This window comes from Chenopodium album, chromosome 6 (assembly GCF_948465745.1).
Source record: "Chenopodium album chromosome 6, dcCheAlbu1.1, whole genome shotgun sequence".
Lineage (NCBI taxonomy): Eukaryota > Viridiplantae > Streptophyta > Magnoliopsida > Caryophyllales > Amaranthaceae > Chenopodium > Chenopodium album.
The window spans coordinates 78,204,072-78,230,342 of record NC_137839.1 but is presented as its reverse complement, the minus strand read 5'-3'; the positions used below and the strand labels follow the sequence as shown (position 1 = coordinate 78,230,342).

The window sequence follows — 26,271 nt, the reverse complement described above, 5'->3', positions numbered from 1 at the left end:
TCGTTGTAGTAATAAGGTGGCTAACTGGCAACTCACGTAAGATGATTATAATTATTACATTAGCAATAATATATAATCTATAATAGTTAATAATACGTTCATTAAAGCTACTTGCATTGCAAGTAGTTATTTTATTAAGATAAGGTTGCTTAGCAGCCTCCTTATTCTATACATATATCTTTCTTAGGAGAAATTATTTGCTGACTGATTTAAGGATCCTATATACTTGTATATAATACCCTCCTTTGCTAAATTTTCTGTACACCAATCAACCAATATAGGTAAATACTAATTAGTTTTCAGCTTATTATCATCTTCTTTAATTTGTCTCTTTTCTTTTTTCATTTTCGCTATGATCGTATTCTTCTTTTTTTAGCATCTTGTTCTAACTATATATTCTATAACTAAATTTCACTACTTTTTTTTAAAAATGTAAATTTGATATTTGGTGATTTTGCTTTATTCTAGGCTTTTTGCCAATTAATTACAAAATAATTGTGTGTTTTATCTAGGTGAAAGGGCAATTTAAAGGCTAGATTATTGTCTTCAGCTCAAACCACCTTGGCAGGAGTACAAAACAGTGGAGCTATGGAGTATATTGGCATATTGAGTATGTAGTAAATCTAATAATTTGTTAATTTTAATCTTATACTTCTTCATATAACTTAAATTTAGGTATATCAAAGGCATAAACATTAACTTGTGCATCGAACTACTCATTTCATCATGCTTGTGGGTGATAGGAGTCTCTCCACATCCAATATATTGAGAGGGTAAAACCACCGTAGGAAGGACTATCAACTCTCAATTCACTCGATACTTAAATATTGAAAAAATCTAAAGATAAGCTCGAAAAGGTCATGAATAAGCTTGAATATAATATACAAGTATTACCTTATAAGTCTTAACGGATTACTAAAGTATTCTGTACGTCATTTATATACTCCCTCCATTTCATATTAATCACAACACTCCTTCTCTTTTACATCCATTTCATATTAAATACTCCATTATTTTATAATATCTCTCTCTCAATAACCCCACTTTCACAAATACTACTATGTACTTTTTTATTATTTAATTTCTCCCTCTTACCAACAATACTTTTTGTCTTTATATATATTTTTTTCTCTAAGATTGTTTCGAATGTTGTGACACTTTTAGTTTGTTCATTCTTGATCATATGACATCTAACTTTGATTAACTAACTCCATTATTTCATTCCTTTGAATATGTATGCAGTACGTTTGCAAAAATGGGTGAATTTGTTTTCCGGGTATATATTGTGGCTAATGATGGTGTACTTAACCGATGTATGGGAGCTTAAATTAATTCAAGCAGCTGCAATTATCAATATTTGGATGGGATTCATCAAAATTCTGCCTATTGTCTTTGCTTACCTCGCCGATGCTTTCCTAGGCAACTCTTTCGCTGTCCTCTTTAGCAGCTTCTCCTCCATGATTGTAAGTCATCTTAATTTATCTTATCTTATACTTCTTTCGTTCTTTTTTACTTGACCCGCTTTGACTATTACCATACACTTTTTACCACCCCTCCCTTGATTGTCTTTTGTGAATTATACGTAGGGAATTGAAAAAAACATATTCATGTGTAAGAATGTAATTAAGATATTAGGAATCATCTCAATAAGCTCTATCATAATATATAACTTTTATAATATTTACTTATGAATAATTAAAAGTTATTGATGATCAAAGTTTTGCATTGACAAATTTGATAAATGAAACAGGTCAAGTAATTGATATACTCTTATCTTAATAACTAAGTTGATTGCTAGGCAATAAACTTCTTACGATTCAATATTTGCATGAACTTAGTCAACTCTTTGTGAATTGAAAAAAATAGAATAAAAATTAGGAGTCTAATTGCAAGCGGATCAGTATTCCATTCATTCTAAAATTAATTGTTAGGATAAAAAAATATCACACTTTTTTCTCAATTTCTTGAATATATGCTGGAGAATTAGTCTGACCCAACAACTAATTATATTTAATTTGTTTCGGACCATGTAATAATCTTGGTAATTAATTAATTAATTATGAACAATAAGTAATGAGTTATATATATAACTAAACTTTTAAAACAAATATAATCTCCCTTTCAAATAACTGTCTTATATAAGCTGGTTTATACCAATAATTCAACTCTTTGGTTGTCATTCGAATCCAAATTATTTGATAATAGGTTCTATATATAATAAGATTTTTGTATTAAGCCGCCCATGAGTGCATTATTATTCTGGTTTTAATTTCTGTCTAATAGATATTATGCAAGGAGATTATTAATTATTATTAATTTGTTTTTTGTGACATAATTAAGCTAAGGTCAGCTTAATCAATATTTCTAATGTAGGGACTTGGTCTAATATGGATGTCAACACCACCAATATTGGGCAAGTCAAATGGAAATTGCACCCAATACAAGCCTGAATGCATTGGCGAGCAGCAAAAACAACTGTTTTATTCGGGGCTCGTATTCACCGCGTTGGGAATGGCTTCTCTCTCTGCTTGCTATGCGCCTTTTGCGCAGGAGCAAGCAGAGGAGGCTGCTGCTAGTAATAGTACACGTCGCGTAGGGTGGTGTCGTACTCACTTGGTTGCCTTTGCCGCGCTCTTAATAGCAGCCTTTGTCAAGCCATGGGCTATTTTGTTTGGAATTTGTGCTATACTTGGTGTGGTTTCTTTCTTTTTTTGCTTAATCTTTAGGGTTTGCTTAGGGGTTGGGAACCCTGCTCCTAGGCCACAAGGGAGCCCCTTGACTACAATCTTTCGGGTTCTTTTCGCTGCTGCCTCCAAGAGCTTTTGCTCGCGCCCAAAAGATACGAATGAGCTCTATGAAAACTCTGATGACTCTCTCCGTGAATTATTGCCTCATACCAATGGCCTCAGGTTAAAAATTAATTATGACTTATTCTATGTTATACCTATCTGCTATCTGAATATACTTTCTCCATTCCATTTTACTTGCAACATTTTGACTTTTATATTTATCGATGCAGAACTTCAATCATTAAAAAAAATTATAAATAGAGAGAATATAACAAGATCTCAGTAAACTACAGTTGTGTCACACTTATATGAGATCAATCATTAAAGATGGTCAAACATATGTATATGTGAATAGTTGCAAATGTCAAATTCTAACGAGTAAAATGAAACGGATGAAGTATGTATTCTAACATGCTAAGTATCTGAAAAACTACGTCTTGTATTAACTAGCTAGATAATTAAAACTAACATAGTATACCAAAACATGTTTATAAAAAGTTACATGAGTACAAGAAGAGTTAATTTTCATATAATTTGTATGTAATCTTACGCTTTGCAATTCGCAGGTGCCTCGACAAGGCAGCTATAATCGAAGCAGAACCCGTGCTAGAGCAACAAGAGAAGAAAAGATGGAGCCTTTGCAAAGTAACAGAAGTAGAAGAAACCAAGCTATTTATACGCACAATTCCAATTTGGATGACCTTCATTGTTTGCGGTTTTGTATCATCCTTAGGGGCTACCTACTTCCTCGAGCAAGCGAATCACTTGGACCGTAGAGTAGGAAAGGCAAAAGCCCCTCTTATACTATTCTATTGGTTTTATGACCACTTTAGGAAAAGCTTCACTAAAGGCTTCTTACCAACAATGGCCTCAAGTACTCGACGTTACATTTCACGAATTGGAATCGCGGCTGCCATGATATACGCCACACTTGCTTGCATCGCGGCAGCAAAAATAGAGACAAGAAGGCTCGGTGTTGTCAAGAGTCATGACTTAATTGACAAGCCAAACGAAAGAGTACCTATGACCGTATTTTGGCTTTTGTTTCAATTTGTGTTGCTTGGTTGTCATGATGGCATTCATCGATTGAGTGCTTACGGGCTATCATTGGATCAAGCCCCTAAATCCATGGTTAAGTACTTTAATCTATTCGCGAGGGGCTTCTTTGGCCTCGGGGTCATGGGAAGTGTTGTGTTAGTCGACATTGTTGGGAAGATTAGCGAGAAAAGAACGGGAACAAATTGGTTTCAAACCACATTGAATGCTAGTCGATTAGATAACTATTATTGGGTGCTAGCTTCATTAGGTGCTGTAAATCTTGTGATATATATTGTTGCGGCATGTTTTTATCGTTATAGGGTACCAAGAGATGGGCAATTGGCGGAAGGGCTATTACCTGTGGGCTTTATGGATGATGATCATATTTGACCACATTGGTGTGTGGGGTGTTATTTTTGGGTGTAAAAAGAAGTTATCAACTTGTCAATGGTCATATTGTCTTTGTCATTTGTAATAGGTATTGTATTAATTTAAATTATCCTAGCAATTCCCATCCTAGTGTATTCTTAGCTTGTCTTTAAGAATCACAAACCTACATGTAAAGAGTTAAAAGTTAAAAGTGGTCGGCTTGATTGATATACGAGTGATTTTTCATGCATTTCTAAAGATATTATGTAAAGTTGTACATTCGTTATAAAGTTTTCTTAAAATGATCAAAAGTTACCCTAAATTCAATAAAAGTTACCTCAAAGTACATTTATATCTTTCCCTCAATATATATATATATATATGTCCTATATAATAATTTAGTTCGAATAATAATTTAATTATTTTTTTAAAAAAAAAAACATAATTTCAATTCCGTAGTAAAAATAATTACTCTATTCAAAAAAAAAAAAAACTTACATTAATTTAGCAAAAAAAATAAAGACTCTAAATTTAAAGTTGGTCCTAATTTCCGCATCCAAGCTACCCTAGTTCTCTCCATAGTCCATACTCTTTTCAAATAAATATCCTATCTTAATCATCATTTTCCCTTTTATTCCTTAAAAAAACAAAAACCAAAAAAAAAAAATTAAATTAAATATTCCCTTTTAGTTTACCTTATTTAACTTTTTTTTTTTTAATTTTTATTAGGAAAACACAAGTTATAATTGCATAATTTAAGGTAAAAATTTCCTTACTTAGAGTCATGTCCTTAATCCACAATCAATTAATTCTAAAAAAAAAATCATATAACTAATATATACTTTTCGCCAAGTGTCGCCCGGATAGATATAAATAGACTTCATAAAATAAAAAAGTTAGTTTACAATTCTATTTGGATAGAATTTTAGGAAAATTGTTAGCTTAGAGTTTTAATTTCGATAAAATTCCAATATTTCAAATGTACAACTTGAATTATAATTTTATTCGAAAAAATATTAGATTATAATTCTAAAAAATTATCATATAAAAAAAATTATATCATAATATTTTTTTGAGCAAAGGAAGTAATTCAAAGCGTAAAACATTTCTAACATATACTAATCGGTTAAAATAATACACTTCACAATCTAATAATAGAATTTTATTACTATGTAAACCTGTCAATTAGGGTCGGGTCATGAGTCATCTTGAACTGGGTCACTTCAGGTTACGAGTTAAGAAATGTTCAACTCTTGCCCAAAGTTTTGGGTTCGGATCAACCTAACGGACTTTTGAACATTTATTTTTATATAATTTATTTTTAGCTAATTTTTTTTTTAATGTATTAAATCGAACATTTCCATCAATAGAAAGTAAATCGTCACAAAAGCGCATCAATTCCTAATTTTTTTAAAAAGGAATTCCTAACCAATTTTGTATCAATAATATATTTTAAAATTTGGTATATGTATTGATTAAAAATTTATCTTAATATTCAATAAACAACCCGGGTATCGCACGGGCACAAAACTAGTCAAGTTATAAATGAAATATATTCAACATGGTTAGATCTTTTTGAAACGCCCAAAATAGTATATGGACTAACATTATGAAACGGAGGGGGTATTTTTTTTAAATTTTTGTAAAATAACAATTTATATTGAAAAGTCGCTACTATTTTTAATTTTTTTTTTTAAATCACCGTGCATGACACGGTACCTAAACTAGTTTTACTAAAAAAATTAAGTTCAATCAAAATAATTTCTGTTCGAAAAAAAAAAAATAATAATAATAATAATTTCTATAAAAATAATTTTATTTTGCCTTTCAAAAAAAATTAAAAAAAACAAAAAAAAAAAAAAAAAAAAAAAAAATTGAGATTGGCCTTGAAATTGAGTCGGTCTTGATTTCATAGTTTATCCTCTTTCCAAATATTCCATGATGATCATATAAAATCCTCTCTCTTCATAAACCCAAATTACAATTTACAACAACAGTTATTCATCAATGGCTTTAAAACCCCTAATGCTTCAACATAAAAAAATACATCTATGGCGTCATCGGCTTCATTATCGATGGCGGACTTGGCCTCAACATCAATGGTTAGCCTGGCGGCATCGACTTCAACTTCGATGGCGGCATCGGCCTCAACATCAATGGCGGCCTACAACTAATAATCTTTTCAAAAGGCAAAGACGACGACAAAGACTAGTACAACAACCTTCCGAAGAAATTGATCGAATAAACCAGTTACCGGATCCCGTTCTTCTCCATATTTTTTCTTTTCTCTCGACCTTCGACGCCATGTATCGAGCCGGGTTCGTCTCGAAAGGTTGGTCTTCCTTGATACGGTCCTCTCTTCCTTCCCTTGTTTTCCGGCAATCTGACTTTAAGAAATCAGATGACAGTGACAAGTTTATGTTTTATGTCGATGAAGTCTTGAGATATCACAATCGCAACAATTTCGAGAGGTGTTGCTTTGACTTTGATTATTATTGGTTCTCTCGTAATTATCAGTTTCAAATGCAGAAATTGGATTCATGGATACGATTAGCACTTGATCATAAAGTAAAAAACCTCGAATTATTATTTAGCAGCCCCTCGTGTTGTTTGCCTAGTTTCTTGTTTCGAAACGAGGTTTTAACCACTTTGAGTTTACAGACTGTTAACTTTGAGGGTTTTACTCGGGAGATTAATTGCAAATCCTTGACAAGTTTGTCCATAGAACAAGCCGATTTGACGGATATCTTGTTGCAAAAAATATTGGTGGGATGTCCTTTGTTAGTATACTTGAAATTGGCTGATTGCAGAGGAATCAAAAGACTAGAAATAGTTTCTTCAACTTTGAGGCAATTGATTCTACAAAATTGCGGATTAGGTTCGGATTATTTTAGAGATAGAAAATGTGGTGATATGTTGCAAATTCTGGCCCCTTTTCTTGAAGAATTGAGTCTTTCAGGGTATATGTACTATAAAAAGTTTAGTGTTATGAATCTTTCGTGCTTGGTCAAGGCTACTCTTGGATTTAATATAAACGATGATCATAGTAAAAGCGATAGTGATAGTGATAGTGATAGTGATAGTGATAGTGATAGCGACAGTTACATTGATGGTGACAGTAACAGTGATAATGATAGTATCGACGAAGAGAATGCTTCTTATAATAATAATAAGCTTAACATTAAGTCGATAAAGATCCTACGAACGGTTCGACATGTGAAGAAACTTACTTTAGGGACTTGGGTTCTTCAGGTGAGTACCTCATTTTAGCCTTTTTTTTTTTTGTTATTTTTTTATTTATTATTTGATCTTATGCTGACAATATTACGATTCAATAGCTTGCCTTTATCATTCATAGATCAATCATATTTATACAAGAGGACCTTGAGCCTCAAGGAACAATCTATATCAAACTAGGAAACTAAATATTATCCCATTCTTAGAGGCGGCAATAGCAAGGAATGCACGAACCGTGGTCATCTTGACCACCGGAGCAAAAGTTTCATCATAATCTATGCCTTCGGTTTGATGATTTCCAAAGACAACTAATCTTGCTTTTAATCTTTCAATACTACCATCAGAGTTGTACTTAATTTTGTACAACCATTGACTCCCGAGTGCCTTCTTCCCGGGAGGTAATTTTTCCAAGGTCCACGTGCCATTGGACTCTAAAGCACGCATTTCTTCTTTCATGGCCATCTTCCAACCATGGTCTTGCATTGCTTCTTTAAAGGATCGTGGTTCCTTCCCACCTGTTAAAGCTGCAACAAAATTTCGGTGTTTTGCAGAAAACGTATCACAACTAACATAATGTGCTATAGGATACGGCATACCTGAGGGAGGAGTAGTAATTGGGTTGAGTGATGCTTCAGATGGACTATTTCGAGCTACATGAGTATGAGTGACAAAATCTTTATATTTGGAGTTTGCATACTTCGGACGGTGACCACGCCCCATTGGCTCGGGTGCCGTGGAGTCCTCACCACCTGTTGTCCGTACAGCTGACGTGTCAGGGGTAGCCGTGGCTGGGCTATGTGGCTGGGAGGTGGGCGGCGGCAGTGAGTGAGGGGTGTGGGCAGTCGGTGGCTGCTGCATAGAGTCCCCCTCATCACTGTCGAAAATAGGGGTAAAAAAATCCAAATTCTCCTCCATATTTATTGTAGCATTCATACCATCCGTAGCTATATCAATATTGGTGCTTTCGGCATCCGAATAAGGGTACACATCCTAAAAAAAAACGCACATCCCGAGAAACAAAAAATTCCTTTTTATCCAAGTCAAATAAATACCATCCTTTCTTCCCAAAAGGGTACCCACCAAATATACATTTACGACTACGACTTGCAAATTTATCCCCTTTTGCCCTTTGGTTATGAGCAAAACACAAAGAGCCAAATACTCGTAATTCATTAAATAAAGGTGGGGTGCCAAACAACATTTCATACGGTGTTTTATTGCCTAATAGGACTGAAGGAGTGCGATTTATTATATGAGCGGCCGCAAGGGCACACTCCCCCCAAAAATATATTGGTAACCCCCCCTGAAATCGAAGGGCACGAGCAACATTGAGAATGTGTTGGTGTTTTCTCTCTACCCTCCCATTTTGTTGAGGTGTGCCAACACACGAGGTTTGAAACAGGATACCTTGTGCTAGGAAATAATTTTTCAAGCAAAAGAATTCGGTTCCATTATCACTACGCACAATTTTTATTTTCTGTGAAAATTGTCTATCAATCATGGCAATAAAGGACATAAATATTTTAAAGACCTCAGTTTTATCAACCAATAGATATATCCATACAGCACGGGAATAATCATCTACCAAAGTTAGAAAATAATGTGCACCACAAGAAGAAGGTTCGGTATAAGGGCCCCATAAATCACAATGCACTATTTCAAAAATACGGGAAGCTTTATTATCACTCATAGGAAATTTGTCTCTAGTGTGTTTAGAACGATGACACACTTCACAATCTTTAGGTAAATGAGCACTAGAATTACTAAGAAAAGGAAGTAATTTTACAACTTTTTCAGAAGGGTGACCCAACCGTTTATGCCACAGTTTCAAAGTGTCTTCAACCGAAATAGCCGCAATAGAAGCTTCTTCCCGAAGATAATATAGTCCATCCTTGAGATCACCCGTTCCAATCACCTCCCTCGTGCGTTGGTCCTGTATAGTACATGTATTAGAGTTAGTGATGACTTCACAATTATTAGTAGAGCATAATTGTGAAACCGAAATTAAGTTACAATTTAATTTAGGAACAAAAAGCACATTGTGAAGAAATATTGGGTCTGTTATTTTCACAACTCCTTCTTTCATAGCAATCACACTAGTACCATCCGGAAGGCCCACATTGCATGAAGGGACATCACGAACATCCAATAAACAAGAGAAATCACCGGTGACGTAGTGAGAACAACCGGTGTCAATAATCCACTTACCATTCAAGCGGTGAGAAGGAGGTGGCGCGTTACCCATAACAGCCATGACGGCTTGCCACTGCTCGGGAGTGAGTTGCGGAAGCGGAGAAGAGGCCGAGGCAGTGGTGGATGATGGCGCAGCAGCTGGTGGAGTTGCGTTGGCTTTAACAGGGGTGCTTTTACCACGAGTAGACCCACGAGAGTCCTCCTTCGAACCGTATTTTTCAATATACCATGGGGGCACACCATGCTTATCGAAGCAAGTTGTAGCATCGTGCCCCTTTTTGTGGCAGAAAGTACACACCAGAGCTGCCCTTTCCGCGCGAGATAGACGAGGTTTGGAGTTACTCTCCATCCTTACAGCAAACCCAGCAACTTCTGGAGCCTCGTCTTTTATTGTTGCAATTCCTCGGACTCGTTCTTCCTGGGCAATAGTTTGAAAGGCACGGTTCAAGGAAGGTAAAGGCTCCTGGGATAGAAGAGTAGAGCGAAGAGCAGCATAATATTCAGAGTAAAGCCCGAGAAGAAACTGTTGGAGACGATCCCCTTCGCGTCTATTTGCGTGCTTCTTTCCTACATCGCTAGTACACTTGCCACACTTACAAGCAATCAAGGGCTCATGCTTATCAAGTGCATCCCATAAAACCGAGAGCTTGCTAAAGTACACTGCTACTAGCATTGTTTTGGTTTGCTCACACCGAGTAATTTCGGATTTAATTTGTTGTATCCGTGGTCCATTAACAAGACCAAATCGCTCATGTAAATCATCCCAAAGCTTTTTGGCGTTGTCATAGTTTGAAAGCATGGACCTCACCTCCGGATCAATCGTGTTCATAAGCCAAGACACGAGCATACATTGTATCGTGACCCAGTCATCCTTCGTACAAGGTGGAGCATAGGTAGTGATCGTACCATCCAAGAATCCAAATTTCCTCCTGGAAGATAAGGCAATAAAAATTGCATGAGACCAATCATTGAAGTTGTTTAATTTTAGGCGTTGTGGAGTTATGAAGTCACCAGGACGATCTTGGGGTCCTAGATAATACGGGGAGTTCGGTTCAATTTTAGGTGGTGGTGGCGGTGGATTGTCATCGCCGGGCGGCATTGTATACGGTGGTAAAAAAATTTTATGAAGAACCTCCTGGCTCCGATACCATGACAATATTACGATTCAATAGCTTGCCTTTATCATTCATAGATCAATCATATTTATACAAGAGGACCTTGAGCCTCAAGGAACAATCTATATCAAACTAGGAAACTAAATAATATCCTTTCCTAAGATAAGATTATATAATATCTAGCAAATATATCAAATATATCTTGCCTAATGATAACATATTGAAGATTCTATCATATCTTCCTAACATATGCTTGTCTTGACTATAGATGTGCTATGCACCGGATGTATATAATAATTTAGAGATCGATAATAGTTAGTATCACAATGAAATAATGTACTGATGTATCTTCTATCTATACTCTCCTATCTTATATCTTAGCTTATAATATTCTTGTGTTATTATTTTCTTAACCTAAATTATGTACGTACTTTGTACTCTGTATTTGATCAACTTATCGAGGTATTATTAGACTTTGATCAAACTGTATATAAACTTTAGTATTTCCTTAAAACATGGACATGGAAGTTGTAGCTTAAAATTAGCATATAGCTAGAAATTTATCTTCTTTTTTTCGTTTGTTTGTTTTTATCTTCAATTAAAGAAATTATTATAATTCACTTTGTTTAAAATTATAAAGAGCATTGTTAAGTTATTGAAAAATAATACAAGTATTATTAATAGTTTCACTTGAGTGAGTAATATATATACTCTGTTATTACTTATTTTTCAAAGAGTAAATAATTTCGCTAAACTAGCCCCTTTAGCGCAAGATCCAAATGCACAACTATACATTTTGTTAATTTTTAGTGATGTTGTTAGCTTTATTTTGCACAATGCCATGTAATTAATTTGTTGCATCCTTGGGACACTACTAGTGAATTTAATTTACATTTGTTATGGATGAATAATAGGTTCTTGTTGCGGAATATCAATCTATTTCATTCATCAATTGTAAGAGTTTAACTTTGGATATCGATATTGAGCAATGGGAACTTCCCGGGCTAGCAAGCATGCTTCAAAATTGCCCCGAGCTTGAGAGCTTGACCATTAATACGACAAGGTGTTCGGTATGTACCTAAATTGCTATCAACAGATTAGTTTGTTCTGTTGATTATGCTACATATTTATCTTACTCATTTGAGACTTGCTATAATTTTTCACTTGATAATTGAAATAACTTGCTATAATTTTTCAAAATAGATTTTCGTTTTGAACTAAATACATATAATAGAAGCTCATTTATTTACTTTATTTGAATATTGTAGCCGAAGTACAATGGCGTCAAACATGATTATGATAAAGAGAAGAATTTTTGGGAGTTAAATCCCATTTACAAAAGTTGCAATTGTTTATCAAGACACCTTAAGACGGTGAATATTGTTGGCTTATTTCATGATAAAGGTAGCAAACAAGTAATTGAATTTTTACAGTTTATCTTGCAAAATGCAATGGTGTTGGAAACACTATCCATTGACGTCGATAAGAAGCCCCATCACGGATACAAACCAAAAAAGTTAGCCGACGACGAGTATTTTCATCAACAATCTGTGTTTTATATGTTTACAAGCTTCCCAAGATCCTCTCCAGCTGCTGTGATTCAAGTCATCTCTAATAACAAGATTAGAAGAGTACTTAGAAATTGATATTTGATTGCCTCACATTAAGTTTAGGGTTTTATTTTAAAAGATCTTTAATTTTTCTATTGGATGATATGATATTAATCACTTTGTTTGATTTTGCGTATTACTTAATTGGTGTTGGTATAAATTAATAACTTGACGTTTTTGTGAACATACTGGTTTCACGTGTATAATTAGCCGTTTTCGAAATAAAAGTATGTTACTTGATCGAATGGAGTTGGCATTCGTGTAATGTACTTTCATGTTTTATTGTTTAATTGAGCAAGTATCATTATCTAATGCGAATATTTTAATGTATTAGGACGGATAAGTGACATTTAATCAGCAACTTTTGTTCAGCGCCGTCCCATATATTTTGGGGGTCCTGTACTAATTTTAAAAAATAGGCCCCAATATATTTTTTTTCTCCTTGTAAGGTAAAGTACAATTTTCACTTGTGGGAAACTAAATAAGAAGCTAACAAAATACGGATAAGTATCAAGTTTTAATTTTGAAGGAGGAAACTAATATAAATAATTATACCGTATGTGATATAAACTGTGAAATGTTTTACCATTAAGGATAATGGTGAATTTTTATACACATAGCAACAAGTGAAAGGAGGATGAATTTTAATTTGATGGGAGATGTAGTTAATTTATAAAATACTACGTATCAATCAAGAATTGAATCAGTTTTTACAAAAATTAAAAAATAGACATTCACACTTCAAATAATTAATTGGAACTATACTAAATACTTAAAAGTTAGAACTAAACACAAAAAAGGACCTTGGACTAAAAAATTGATTCCCAAGAGATTCAAACATTGGTTCTTTAGGTGGGGTGGGTGATACCCATCGTTAAGTATGTCGCTCTACCACTACGCTACACTAGATTTTATGATGCTTTGATGCAGCCAATTTGATATAGTGTAAATTGGATTTTTGGGGCTCTTTTAAGTTTGGGGGCCCTGTGCGGTGGGGCTGGTTGCACAGCCTCATCACCGGCCCTGCTTTTGTTGGCATGTGTGTTTGTTTGTTGTACTATCTATTAGTGTTTGTGGCCTTTCTCTTCTTATGGTGGCCCTATAACAACTCACTTTTACACTTATTATTAATAAAGGTGATCAGTCAAGATTGACTAAAGTAGTTCAAGAGATTGCATTGTAGTTAGAGAAGCTCAAATGTTTTAATTGGCTTTTTTATGACAAATTTGTCGATTGCATAAGTAGCTCACTTATTTTATTGAGTTTTATGAAGATATTAAAACTTGCTATAAAAATTATGAGCGACCCTTTTATCTTTGCCGGCCTTATTTAAATTATTAATATATGGTAAAATAACAATGGGAGCTCTATTCTCCTGCTCGCGTTTACAAGGGTTCCCACTCACTCTATTGAGTTACACCCCTTATTGGGTTATGCAAGGAAGCATCTCGATAGGTCTGGGATACCCAAATGAATGCAACTAGTTCAGTTGGTTAAAGCCATAAGATGCAATACTCAAGATCAGACCTAGCTTTAGGATGGAAGCTAATTTATAATCTTTTCATGTGTAATAAATTTTGTAAAATTAAATGAGAAAGCTTATAATTTTTCCTTTAGGGTTTATCATTCTATATTACTCCCTTTTTTAACAAGGATTTTAGCTAATTTGATAGTGAAACTTAAGAAAATTTTTAAGTTTAGTAAATAAAAATAATTTCAATTTAACGAAAATAAGTTAAGTTTAGTAAAAATAAGTTAATTTAAAAGAAAAAAATATACAAGAGAAACAGTAATTAATTATAAAAATTAATTTAAGTTCAAAAATAATTAAATTTAACAAAAATAATTTTAATTTAGCAAAAATAAGATCCTATAAATTGAGAGTCAGGACCTGTTCATATTTACTGAGCTGAACTGAACTGAACTGATTGGAGCTGAACTGAACTGAACTGAACTGATTGGAACTGAACTGAACTGAACTGAATTGAACTGATTGGAGCTGAACTGAACTGAACTGAACTAAGCTGAAATGAATATTTTATGAGAGAGGAAAATTAAGAGCTGAACTGAACTGAACTGATTGGAGCTGAACTGAACTGAACTGAAAATAAGTAAATATGAACAGGCCCTCAGTCTGATTTCCATCCCAAAACCTAGCCTAGCTAGTTAAATCTTCAATCCACAGTCTTTTATAAAGTATCCCATCATCTTAAATAATCTTTCGAAACCCTAACTACAAAAATTTAACAAAAGATAAGTAAATAATGACCTTACTAACAACCTCAAATTCTCAGCAACCTCAAAAAAAGCAAAGATTTGGAGAAGAGCAAGATTGGAAAGAAAGCGATCGAATAACCCAATTACCGGACCCAATTCTTGTCCATATATTTTCTCATCTTCCCACCTACGATGCCGTGTATCGAGCCGGGTTGGTCTCGAAAGGTTGGTCATCTTTTTGGACCTCTCTTCCTTCCCTTGTTTTCCGTCAATCGGATTTAAACCGATCATGGAACTATACTCATCACAAGTTTATTTTTTATGTCGATCATATCTTCAACTATCACAATCCCTACAATTTCGAGAGCTGTCGCTTTGATTTTAATTATAAGGGCTTATTTCTTAACTTTCAGTATATTGAGCAGAAATTGAATTCTTGGATACGTTTAGCACTTCATCGTAAAGTAAAGAAGCTTGAATTACTGTTAGGTATAAACTCCTCGTATTATTTGCCTCGTTTCTTGTTTCGAAACGAGGTTTTAACCAGCTTGACTTTACAGGGTGTTAGCTTTCATCAATCTATTGGTGAGATTAATTGGAAGTTATTAACGAGTTTGTCCATAGAACAAATTCGTGATCAATTCACAGATGATTGGATGCAAAAAATATTTTTAGGTTGTCCTTTATTAGAGTACTTGAAATTGTCTGATTGTGATGGATTCAAAAGATTGGATATAGTTTCTACAACTTTGAGGCAATTGGTGCTTCATAATTGCAAGTTTGGGAGTAGTAAATGTGGTGACATGTTACGTGTTTCGGCCCCTTTTCTTCAAGTATTGACTATTACCGGGTTTATGTACTATCAGAGGTGCTACTTGGGAGATTCTATTCTTAAATTTGAAAATTTTTATAATAATGATTATATACTTCGCTTTAAAAGGTTAGAAAAGAATAATACTAGTGATGACAAAGAAGACGAGGGTGATAGTAATGATGACGAAGAATATGGTGGTGAATGTGTTAAAAATGTGAAGAAACTTACTTTAGGGTCTTGGGGTCTTCAGGTAAATGAATTCTTCAATTACTTTAGCCTTTTCATTTTTCTTGATTTATTAATTTCAATATTTGTTGCATAATGCATACTAATGAATTTACATTTCATATATATATGGATGAACAATAGGTTTTCGTTGCGGAAATCGAACAATTCAATTGTAAGAGTCTAACTTTAAACATCAATATTAAGCAATGGGAACTTCCTGGACTAGCAAGCATGCTTCAAAATTGCCCCGAGTTGGAGAGCTTAACCATTAATATGACATCAACTTTAAAACTTAAGGTATGTACGTACCTAAATTGCTATCAATTGATTAGTTTGTAATGCTATCATCAAATACTACGTACATGCACAATTTGTCAATTTAATTTATTTTTAGGACAAATAAACTTTTAAAGTTACTTGAAAGCTAGAATAGGTCTTAATTTAATTCAATTAAATTTAACTTGACAATCATATAATTTTTATAAGGAAGTCTTTATTTGATTCAATATATATATTATGTACTTTTTGAATTTGATATTTTATTTATGTTATACCAAGTATGACTTATTATAATGAGTTACCATATTATTAGCCAAAAACTTGTAGCATTTTATTGAAATATAACCTACTACACGTATATGTTATATTTTAAAAATTTGATTATATGCGATAGAACTATATATATCATGTGAAGCAAGTTAATATACTACTATAAAGAACCTCATTCACGAGAGTGAGGAATAGCTCAAGTGGTTAGAGCTTCCCTCTCAGTTTAAGGAGATCATGGGATCGATTCTCATCCCCGCCCTTATGGCTCTCTAAGCACCAAAAAAAAAAAAACTCATTCATGGTTTATTTACATTATTGTAGGTGAAGTGCAAAGGCGTCGATTATGATTATGATGAAAAGAAGAACTATTGGGAGTTATATCCCAATTATAGAAGATGCAATTGTTTATTAAGACACCTTAAGATGGTGAAAATTGTTGGTTTAGTTAGTAACAAAGGTAGCAAAAGAGTGATAGAATTTTTACACTTCATCTTAAAATATGCAAAGGTGTTGGAAAAACTATCCATTCACGTTGATTCGGAGCTCAACGACGAGAATGTTTTTATTCAACTATCTTTGTTTTACATGTTGACAAGCTTCCCCAAGTCTTCACATGGTGCTGTCATTCAAGTCATCTCTGGTGACAGTATTTTAAAGACTACTTAGATTTAGAAACTGCTATTTGGCTCACTTAAAGAATAATGGATTTTTTGTTTTTTTTTTTAAAAAAAATGGCATAGACTGTGTTATTGCAAATATATACTCGTATTTTTTTTGCTTAACCACATTTCAACTCTCATGGTTTTTTAGTTCAGCATTTGCATTTTTTTTGTTCAGTATTTATAGGTCAGATACTTGGTAGTAGAAGGGAGAGTTAAGGAAATACCTACCCTTAAGCATCCTCGTCACTTGGTATGACTCGAAGTCTAAACCATTAAGATCTAAGGTAAGCTCCCTAATAAGTGATCTAACACCTAGTTGATACTTTGTTATTGCATACAATATTGCTTAGAGCAACTTGACGTATCATCATCAATACTAAAACAAACACCACGAATGATTTGGTCAATTACTGGTACAGAATTTTCTTTAGTAATTTATTTCCTTTTTTTTTATCATACACCTTTCTTTCTAAAAAAAAAAAAAAAACCTCCTAACTACCTAGAAACCCTTCTTATCACATCCTGTCCCTGCAATTCTCCTAACAGGGAGAAAAAGGAGCCAATAAGATGTTGCTAACACAAAACTAAGTGTTAATGGCACGGAAACAATCGGGTGGATCGATGACCACCCTAGGGTTCGTACCCAAAACCTCTTGACTAACATCTCAATAGCCATAAAAATTCCTTGTAGAACAAAGAACTTGGTCACCTCCCAAGTGGGTTTCATCCCACAAGTCATGTGGTAGAACATTATCTCGTGCATTATCCCGGATACTACTAGGGTGATAACCAATGCTACTACTTGTCCTGGACCAACCCCAAAGTAAACATCTAGTAATTTACGCGCTGGATTGTATATTGTGTGCCTTAGAATATCGGAAGAAACTCGATTCCACCTTCTACCCCAGAAATTTTGAAGTGATGTAGCTCTATAGGGCTGCTTCAAAATAGGTATTGGCTCTACATGTGGCAACATTTGGTGGACGACAATGATAAGTGATAGGAGTAATATCATCCCATCACGTAAAGAAAGGGCGAAAATTGATATTGACATCGCTAGTGCTATTATTTGCAATACATTTCCCGAGAACAAATAGCTGTTGTCAGAAAATAAGGTTGTGTACATCTGATCCTTTTCATCAGTACCCTTTTTAACAAAACACGGAGTACTGATGGCTTCATTCCTAACTTTAAAAGGAAAAACGGCAACAACCACAAAGTTTACATAACTATCAAAAAGGATAAGATCACCCTTACCAAACGAGAAGAGGAGTAGTTTGAAAGAAGAGATCCAAGACAAGAAGAAAGACGCGATCCCTCGAAGGGAGATAGATGAAGGGAAGTACCAAGGGGCAACAAAAAGAACGTAGAATACACCAACAAGTGAAATTAGCCTTGGTACGCCCTTAGGCAACTTTGTGACAAAGAAATAACAATAACCATATGACATCAATAGTAGTAAGAGTAGAGAGATTGGTGATGATGAATCTGAGTAAGAGGGATTAGCTCCTTCACTTAACATAATTACAAACACTAATTTTGCGATTTATGAATAATATTAGAAATTACAAAATGTATCTAGTAGCTAATTTATGTTGCAACTTAAGTTTGTAGTGAGGAGACTTATGATCCTGACTCTATATGCTTTAAGAAGGGAAGCTTATATAAGGTCTAAATAACACGGTCAAGAATAAATTGCATCACATTGACTTTATGTTCTCCAACATACAGTACAACTTTATTTAAAATTATCTATTATGTAGTAGTACTTCGTAATCAAAACATTTTCTCCTCTGCTATTCACTCCGTTCAATTATTTTCTAAAACGGAATTTTCAAATCAGTTGCATCACTTTTAATCATAATTTTTCTCTATTTCTTTCCTATCACATAACCTCTTTCTTTTTTTTTTCTATTCCAAAAATTGTCTACAACTTAAAAAAAAAAAAAAAAAAAAAAAAAAAAAAAAAAAAAACAGTGCAAAAATCAAATTTGCACCAATAAACAACAGTGTAAAAGTCAAATTAACGCATATGTTTATTTAAACTTCTTTTGTACGGAGCATTGTGCACCACTGTACCTCTAATGAAGTTGCTAACCTATAGGCTGTAGCCCAATGGCCAATACTGGCTAGAATTTGATGAGGATTTGACGAGTGTGAGGAGTCTAAGGACTTTATTGAATTGAAAACTTAAATTCAATGTTTGTATTTTTAGATGAAATCTTAATAGACTATAACATGTGTATCAATAAATGAGAAAATGACTCTTTCTAGGCCAACAATACTGCTAGGAGTAGTTAATTTGACATTATTTTAATTACACGTGGTGCTAAAATTCTACAAATACGACCAAGATAACACTTCGATGCAACTTTGTAATATTGGGAACTTAATTCATAGCAATAATTGGGTTTTATCAATAAATAAATTTACTAATTAATTATCAAACTTATGATAAAATTGAAGATTACTCCATATAATATTGATCAACAAGTTTTCTCTCTTTATACAGTAAAAAAATATAGATACGTAGTATATTTATATAATGAAATATGTGATCCTCTTACACATAAAGACCTTGTGCGGTTTCCTACCTTACACTTGCTCAGACCCCCCCCCCCCCCCCTCCGTCCCCTCCCCTCCCCTCCCCTCCCCTCCCCCATTTGAATTTTGGACTTGGATCATGATTAAAAACACAAATGTTGTAACTCTTATAAATTTGAGTGAAGTTTGATCTTAGACAATCAATTGATGACGAAGGTTTAAATAAAATGAGTATAGATACAAGTATAAAGTTTGATATGTATATGCACAAATTTAACGATTTTCAAATAAAAATAACTTTTTGAGCGTAAAATACTAAAAGTTAACCTAACCTGCATTGAAATAATTGATGACCCAAGATTGGGTCAGAGGCATCCACATGAAGTGAAACATCAAATCATTTATGAATTTAAAAAAGGCAAAAAGCAACGTATATCCTGGCCGGGAGGCATTGGATAAGAAGATAGTTAAAAGTAATTTGAAATGAACATTTATTACAAGACTCGTAATTTTTACATGCATTCTTGTATTAATATCATTTTGAAAAATATTTTAAATGGTGTTTAAAAAAAAATGAAAAAAAAAATTGATTATCTAACAACTAGGAGCGTTTGTTAGCAATATTTTTTAAAACGATCTTGCTAACGAGCGCCCCGGGGCGTTAAATTAGGATAAATTATATTGGTTGAAATGGTATTAAGTTAGGAATTCATGAAAAAATCACGTGTCGTTCGGTGTAATTAATGTTAATTTTACTCTAATATTTGCATTTTAATTCTCTTATCTAACGCCCCGGGGGCGCTCATTAGCTTTTGCCTTTTTTAAAAAAGAAAACTTGTAAATAACAAGGTTTAATCTTTAAAAGAGTAAAGAGGTCAGTTTAGAATGCATTTACTTCATGCAACAAATTGCACAGTAGTACACTCTACCACAGCCACAAGCTTTGTTGCTGTAAACTGATAAAGTGATAATGGATCACACATACCAATATATTGGAGGTTGAGAGTTGGCCTGGTATTAAATCTTGCAATCAATGAATTCTAACATAAATTTCATCTAAATTGTTTGATGATTAAATAATTATTAAAGTTAAAAGAGTGTTTTGTCATACAATTAGAAAAAATACATAGCACAAAACAACCAATAACAAATGCCGTGGAAGACAGGATATATCATATTCATATATGGTGATTTAGATTTGCACAATTTTGTCTTAATCAATTAAGAATTGAGAATTTTAGACCGTAATGAATGAGAAATCTAATTAACAATTTGCCAACATTTTTTCACACCATTAAACCTTTTAAGTGATCGTTGTGTTGGAACATAATAAAGTTAAATTTTCTAAAACATTTGGAAGTGGTTTTTTTCCCTCCAAAGTTTAGTAAAAGTAGTACTTATTTTACTTAGTTTACTACCATTAGAACTTGTTTTATAGTTTAGGAATTGTTCACTTCAGCTTAATTTCAGTTCAGTCCAGCTCCTAATTTTTTTCTCTTATAAAATATTCAGTTTAGCTCAGTTCAGTTCAGTTCAGCTCCAATCAGTTCAGTTTAACTCAATTCAATAAATGTGAACATGCCCTTAATCTAAGACCAGCCATTTAACTTCCAAACTCCAAAACTACTAGTGAATGGACGAAATGATAGACAATTACATGCATTCACTATTTTGTTTTTAACAATTTAACATAACTTTCCGAGGAGGAAATACAAACAGTACAATTCATAAGATCAGTCACGATTTTGTTTTCAACATAACTTTCGGAGGAGGAAATACAAGTTGATATATTTGATATCCTTGTTCGAATGAACATCATCAAGGGGTATTATCTATTATGGACTTTTGTACATTAATTATCGGATACACTATCAAAATATGATAATACTCTGTATTATATATTGCCTTAAATATCGTTATTAGTTTCATAAATTAAGGGAACATCAAGCTTTTACAACACATTTTAATATATCCAAATTAAAGTGTAATTAATTACCATATACTTAGTTTAATAATCTAGGCAAACATCAAATTTAACATGTAATTTATGATCTGCAAAGCCCATTACTGTCAAATAGCTGCCATATCTGCATAGAAATAAGCAACCCCTGTATCTATGTTACAGATGGTAGTCAAGCAATGCATAAATGCCCACTACAGCTGCAGCATCCAAGCTCTATAATAAGCTCTTTCAATTCCTAGAGTGAAACAAACAAAGTTTGCTCAAGCAATACAGCAATCTTTTAGAGAAGTTAGTTAGAGTTTTCCATTATTGCTAATAAGAGTCGTAAGTGAAGGAGTAAATGGAAGGTAAGACGAAGCTGAAGTTCGAATCTTTTGTGTTAGTTGCGCTTTTGATTTCATGGTTAGCAATACTACCAGCATCAGCATGCTCAAATGACAGCTCTGATTGCAAAGACTGCATTCTGAGAAGGATGAAATATGACTGTCCGTCGTGTACAACAGCACTACGCTGTATGGCAAAATGCCTGTGGGCAGGAACGTCGAAGACTAAGTGCATAAAGCGGTGTGATTGCAACGATAAGTTCCCCAAGTTATCTGACTGCAAGAAGTGCATGTCAAAGTGCAGGTGCAGCTGTGCTATGTAGATCAACGATTTGCCTTTTTTTTTTCTTTTCTTCTTTTTAGTTTCGTTTTTCATGATAACCGTCTCATCATCTTGATGTTGTGTGTCAAGTTTAGTTGCCTTTACTTGAGATGAAATACTTACTTTTCTAATTTGGCTTCCATGAATCTTGATTGATTTCTTGACAGCAATTCTTTGCACTGGTTTAACACCGAGATTTTCTTGTTGAACCTGCAAAGACAGAATCAATATAGGTCATAAAGTAATGCTAATTTGGTAATGGAGTTTTATCTGAATTTTACTGATTAGTATAATGATATAATCAGATGAAACTCTATCAAATTCCATGTCCAGACCCATATGAGATCTTGTGATCAGAATCAGATGTTTTCTGAATTTGCACAAGTTATGTGTCGAATTATTATTCAACAAAAATTGGTGATTACTTTCATATCGCAAACATTGCTTTACATAAACCATGTTCAAGCTCAAACTCATCACTGCTTTTCTGAATAAAGGAAGCGCGAATCACTACCATCATTTCTTGTAAATCACTTCAGATTGAAAGTTCATTTACCATCAATAAATTACAATATTTTCTCCTCTTTCCCAAGCCATAAACATATGTGAACAATATAAGCTCTCACAGGAATTAGGCCTCCAACATTTACAGGTATGCTTGGAACCATACTATAATATATACAATTCAAAGAGAGAAATAGATTAAAGGAAACGAAAAAAAAAAACATGCCTATGATTCACATTGATGCACACATGTTGTCCTGCCTTCTTCGATTCTCTCCTTGACAATTACGCAGCCAATAATTTAAGTGAATTCATCAAAACTGGCATCTTCAAACTAAAGGATTCTAAGCCCATGATCTTCTGCGTGTTTAGTTGTAGGCTTCATATTACCAAGACTAGGGTATTGGTGATAGATGACACTGTTACGCATACAACCTGTCCAAGAGTCAGAATCAGTTTTGCATGAAAGAACTCCATATTTTTAGTCCAAGTGAAATCTCAGGTCGGTGTACATACCCAAGTCAGCATGTTTAGAATTCTAAACGGGTACACGGGGAGTTGATGTTCCTACTCATGCCAGTCCACTAAGGCACAATACCGGAGCAAGGATCTTCTCCATTGAGTTCTCCAGCAGATTTTCTTTTCCACATGATACTCTTTAGCCTGCATGATTGTTTTACAATCAGTTTATAGGTAGAAGGGTGATTCCATGCTACAACAGAAAATCGGTCTCCAAATTCCTCCATTCCTTCAACCAACAACTGCCATATCAAGGACCCAGCTCCTGCTTGACCCTTCTTGGCCGACTCAAAAATTTTATCATAGACGGTTCTCATCAAGTTATCACCATAATGACCATTTTCGCCTTTCACATATATTGGGTAGCCAACTTCAGTAAACAGAACAGGTTTCTTCAGGATATTCTCACTGTCACTAATATGAGAATCCAACCAGTGTGAAAGGAAATCCAGTTTTGCAGTAACATTTGCGTGTGGCATCCTATATTTTACCATAAAGAGTAAGGAATGAGAAGAAAAAAAAATTGAAGATTCAAGCTGTCAATTTTATCAAAGATCCGTTTCACTAACCAGCTATCAGGGTATGCATGAACTGAAGCAAAGTCGATACCATCAATAGCTGAATTCTGTATGAAATCAGTTCCAAGCGAGGCAGCCCATTCTCCAGGATTTATTTTTGATTTTTCAACAGTTTTGGGTCCATAGAAACCTTCAAGACCAATGGTAACAAGATGCTTTTGGTCCAAACTCTTGGTATATGCAACCATCTCTGTAATCCAAGCCTATTGATGAATGTAAAAACAGGATGCATAAGTAAATGATGAAAAATCAAATAACTTGAGCAAGATAAATCTTTTGTGCCAATCGTTTCAATGAAAACAGAAGGTTTAAAGACCAGAAATACCAAGAAAAAGTAATACAGAATCAGGGGTGGTTAAGTTTGGCAAGTCACTGCTTCACTTAGATATGAGATCGAAGATCAGGTTACAATTCTCACCGAATGTAGCTATAGCTTGCCACACTATGCTACCCCAACAGAGAAAGCCTGATCTTTTTTAGATCACCCCCCCCCCCCCCCAAACATCACACACGCACAAGATAGGAAGCTTACCTGAAGAATGGAAGAACAAGAGTCAAAATCACATCGCGGCTCATTTATAAGTTCCCATGCAAATATGGCTGGTTCTTCAGAATATCTAACTCCACTTAAGGAATTCTTTCTCGTTACAATGGCCTATAGCATTCAGAAACCAAGACGAGATAAATAGGTTGTGATAGCTATAGCTGAATTGACGATGAGTCACTGAGCAACATAATTCTGCTTAAGATATATGTTAAAGCAATAATCCATGTGCATAAAGTGTAAACACCTGTTTCATTATCCCCTCACAGCAATAGTTATCAGCACATCGGCAACAAGTTTGGTGATTTACATGAGCAAGCCTACTCCTACCACTATTACAGACTTGCAGTTATGCTGGTTAGTGGTAAAGATATCACCACACCAAAGCGCAATTGCAAGTTCAGTAACACATATAATAATCTGATTAACTTTAATTCTATAAAATTGTTCACACCAGCAAATAAAAGATAGAAGGGCTCTTCTCCTACAAGAATATAGTCAAGTACCTTGATGTAAGCTTTATAATAGTCCTTAATTGTTGAATCTGCAAAGAAGGAATCAGCTGACGATGAGATATTTACTACTCCAGCTTCTTGTGCCCATTTCACATACTGTGCTTTACCACCAAATGCATTCAGATTGTTTACTAGACTAAGAATCAATCTTACACCATTCTTCCTCGCTTCCACTATCACATAATCCAATCCCTGTTGCATAAAAACCCCAATACCATAGCATATTAATTAGATAAATATGAGTTAGGCAGAAAATCCACATATTTTTCTCTAAAGTGCAATTGTAACATTTTCAAGTTGTTCATTCAATCTATTGATTAACTCAGGTCAGTGACATGGAACCTAATATACTCATAGCTAGATTAGCTACGCGTTTAGTAGCATTCCCCGTTACTTCTGATACAGCACATAGCTTGATAGCATGAGCCTAACTGCTAAAGAACAAGCTCACCAATCATAAAAAACACATCTTGAGAGAGATTAGACGAACTCATACAATTTGATTTGAAAATATTAACTATGGTTAGAACTTCCTCTATAGGTCCAAAAGATAATTTAAGAAACTTTTTGACCATATTTTAAGTAACAAGCCAAATAACCTAAAAGTCTCCAAATTTTCAAGTGAATATCTTATTTCTCTACATAATTCACCAAATTTTAAGCTACCATACTATAGTACTAAAACTACATTACTCGGGATGTCATCTAGCTTAGTTGATTAAGTCTCGAAATTTGATTACCACAATGTAGAATCAAATTCCGTCTATATCATTGCCCTTTAAGACTATCTATACACAAAAACAAATGCTACATTACTACAAAGTACAAACAGCTCAATTAAACAGATAAAAACAGGACAATTCACAAAAACAGAAGAGAGAAATCAAAGAAGATACCTCGAGCACTCTTTCATTGAAAACCCCAGGAGAAATCTGCAAGGAATTCGGGCCGGGCCCATCACTGAAAGCCCAAGTACGGCAAACATTCAACCCCATTTGAGCACCTTTCCTAAGCATTCTAGAAACCTTTGATCTTGAAGGGTCCCACACACTTGCCTCCATCAACCAATAAGAATTCCACCCATTAACAAACACCCTTTGATCAATTTGATTATGGCTGTTGATTATGATGAAGTTGGTGGAATTTACCCCAACAAAACCCATGTTTTTTTGCCAAAAAACAGTGGGAAATTCGAAAGTGAGCTGATTACTGAAATTGAGGAAGAGAAGTATAGCAATTGTAGCTATTCCTAGAATTGGGTAAGCGTATTTCTCTCTGAATTCGGAGTTGTTCTTCATTTTGTTTTTGGTAAAGAATGGAATTTGGGAAAGTGAAAGAGAGGTTTTTTGAGTAGTGGAAGTGAGGGTAACAAACACTTATTTTGTCGGTAGGCAACCGTCAGAGTTGGTGCAAGGCATAATTTTTTATGTTACTACTTCTTTCGGTTTTTTTTTTTTTTTAAGTCGTATCTCGACAGGCGACCCTATTGAATCAGGATCTTTTACTAATAAGATTGTGAAAATATGATAATAACATCATGTTCTTTTTGCTAGAATCCAACATAATGGTATTAAGATCTTGACAAAGGTGAAAATAGGGTTAAAGGGGGGCATTGGGAAAAATAAAGGCAAAATCACA

The 26,271-nt window shown here is 34.1% G+C and overlaps 6 protein-coding genes across 8 annotated transcripts; 3 read left to right on the top strand and 3 right to left on the bottom strand.

The window, feature by feature from the left end:
* The first annotated feature begins 1,295 nt into the window (after nucleotides 1-1,295).
* LOC145637347 (protein NRT1/ PTR FAMILY 5.5-like) lies at nucleotides 1,296-4,217 on the top strand. The gene is made up of 3 exons (XM_081688804.1): nucleotides 1,296-1,463; nucleotides 2,374-2,909; nucleotides 3,356-4,217. The coding sequence occupies exons 1-3, from the start codon at nucleotides 1,296-1,298 to the stop codon at nucleotides 4,215-4,217; spliced, it is 1,566 nt and encodes a 521-aa protein (XP_081544930.1).
* Nucleotides 4,218-6,500: 2,283 nt separating this feature from the next.
* LOC145637346 (putative F-box protein At1g49610) lies at nucleotides 6,501-7,466 on the top strand. Its single transcript, XM_081688803.1, has one exon. The coding sequence runs from the start codon at nucleotides 6,501-6,503 to the stop codon at nucleotides 7,464-7,466; it is 966 nt and encodes a 321-aa protein (XP_081544929.1).
* A 2,405-nt stretch (nucleotides 7,467-9,871) lies between these two features.
* On the bottom strand, nucleotides 9,872-10,725 carry LOC145637345 (uncharacterized). Its single transcript, XM_081688802.1, has 2 exons — nucleotides 9,969-10,725; nucleotides 9,872-9,900 (listed from the first exon to the last, which is right to left on the bottom strand). Exons 1-2 carry the CDS (start codon nucleotides 10,723-10,725, stop codon nucleotides 9,872-9,874), a joined length of 786 nt encoding a protein of 261 aa, XP_081544928.1.
* Nucleotides 10,726-14,760: 4,035 nt separating this feature from the next.
* Nucleotides 14,761-16,825, top strand: LOC145637344 (putative F-box protein At1g49610). Its single transcript, XM_081688801.1, has 4 exons — nucleotides 14,761-14,793; nucleotides 14,982-15,632; nucleotides 15,752-15,907; nucleotides 16,481-16,825. The coding sequence occupies exons 1-4, from the start codon at nucleotides 14,761-14,763 to the stop codon at nucleotides 16,823-16,825; spliced, it is 1,185 nt and encodes a 394-aa protein (XP_081544927.1).
* A 495-nt stretch (nucleotides 16,826-17,320) lies between these two features.
* On the bottom strand, nucleotides 17,321-18,343 carry LOC145637343 (acyl-CoA--sterol O-acyltransferase 1-like). Its single transcript, XM_081688800.1, has one exon. The coding sequence runs from the start codon at nucleotides 18,341-18,343 to the stop codon at nucleotides 17,321-17,323; it is 1,023 nt and encodes a 340-aa protein (XP_081544926.1).
* A 4,126-nt stretch (nucleotides 18,344-22,469) lies between these two features.
* LOC145635432 (mannan endo-1,4-beta-mannosidase 6-like) lies at nucleotides 22,470-26,050 on the bottom strand. Of its 3 annotated transcripts, none has more exons than XR_014113845.1 (6): nucleotides 25,530-26,050; nucleotides 24,625-24,825; nucleotides 24,107-24,229; nucleotides 23,566-23,777; nucleotides 22,994-23,476; nucleotides 22,471-22,896 (listed from the first exon to the last, which is right to left on the bottom strand). XR_014113845.1 is itself a non-coding variant. In XM_081686710.1 (5 exons), exons 1-5 carry the CDS (start codon nucleotides 25,929-25,931, stop codon nucleotides 23,062-23,064), a joined length of 1,353 nt encoding a protein of 450 aa, XP_081542836.1. In that variant the 5' UTR covers nucleotides 25,932-26,050; the 3' UTR covers nucleotides 22,470-23,061. The 3 variants fall into 3 exon arrangements, 1 of the variants encoding a protein (XP_081542836.1); XR_014113844.1 differs by having other exon boundaries at nucleotides 22,472-22,912; XM_081686710.1 differs by having other exon boundaries at nucleotides 22,470-23,476.
* Nucleotides 26,051-26,271: the final 221 nt, after the last annotated feature.

Bases quoted from the DNA above. Each gene is read 5' to 3' on its own strand.
- LOC145637347 (XM_081688804.1), top strand. From the start codon at position 1,296: ATGGTGTACTTAACCGATGTATGGGAGCTTAAATTAATTCAAGCAGCT. The intron at 1,464-2,373 runs GTAAGTCATCTT...TTTCTAATGTAG, and splicing joins GCAGCTTCTCCTCCATGATT to GGACTTGGTCTAATATGGAT. The intron at 2,910-3,355 runs GTTAAAAATTAA...TGCAATTCGCAG, and splicing joins CCTCATACCAATGGCCTCAG to GTGCCTCGACAAGGCAGCTA.
- LOC145637346 (XM_081688803.1), top strand. From the start codon at position 6,501: ATGTATCGAGCCGGGTTCGTCTCGAAAGGTTGGTCTTCCTTGATACGG.
- LOC145637345 (XM_081688802.1), bottom strand. From the start codon at position 10,725: ATGCCGCCCGGCGATGACAATCCACCGCCACCACCACCTAAAATTGAA. The intron at 9,901-9,968 runs GTAACTCCAAAC...TGCCACAAAAAG, and splicing joins GTTTGCTGTAAGGATGGAGA to GGGCACGATGCTACAACTTG.
- LOC145637344 (XM_081688801.1), top strand. From the start codon at position 14,761: ATGCCGTGTATCGAGCCGGGTTGGTCTCGAAAG. The intron at 15,633-15,751 runs GTAAATGAATTC...GATGAACAATAG, and splicing joins TAGGGTCTTGGGGTCTTCAG to GTTTTCGTTGCGGAAATCGA. The intron at 15,908-16,480 runs GTATGTACGTAC...ACATTATTGTAG, and splicing joins CATCAACTTTAAAACTTAAG to GTGAAGTGCAAAGGCGTCGA.
- LOC145637343 (XM_081688800.1), bottom strand. From the start codon at position 18,343: ATGTTAAGTGAAGGAGCTAATCCCTCTTACTCAGATTCATCATCACCA.
- LOC145635432 (XM_081686710.1), bottom strand. From the start codon at position 25,931: ATGAAGAACAACTCCGAATTCAGAGAGAAATACGCTTACCCAATTCTA. The intron at 24,826-25,529 runs GTATCTTCTTTG...TTTATGCAACAG, and splicing joins TCAATGAAAGAGTGCTCGAG to GGATTGGATTATGTGATAGT. The intron at 24,230-24,624 runs GTACTTGACTAT...TGAATGCTATAG, and splicing joins ATTATAAAGCTTACATCAAG to GCCATTGTAACGAGAAAGAA.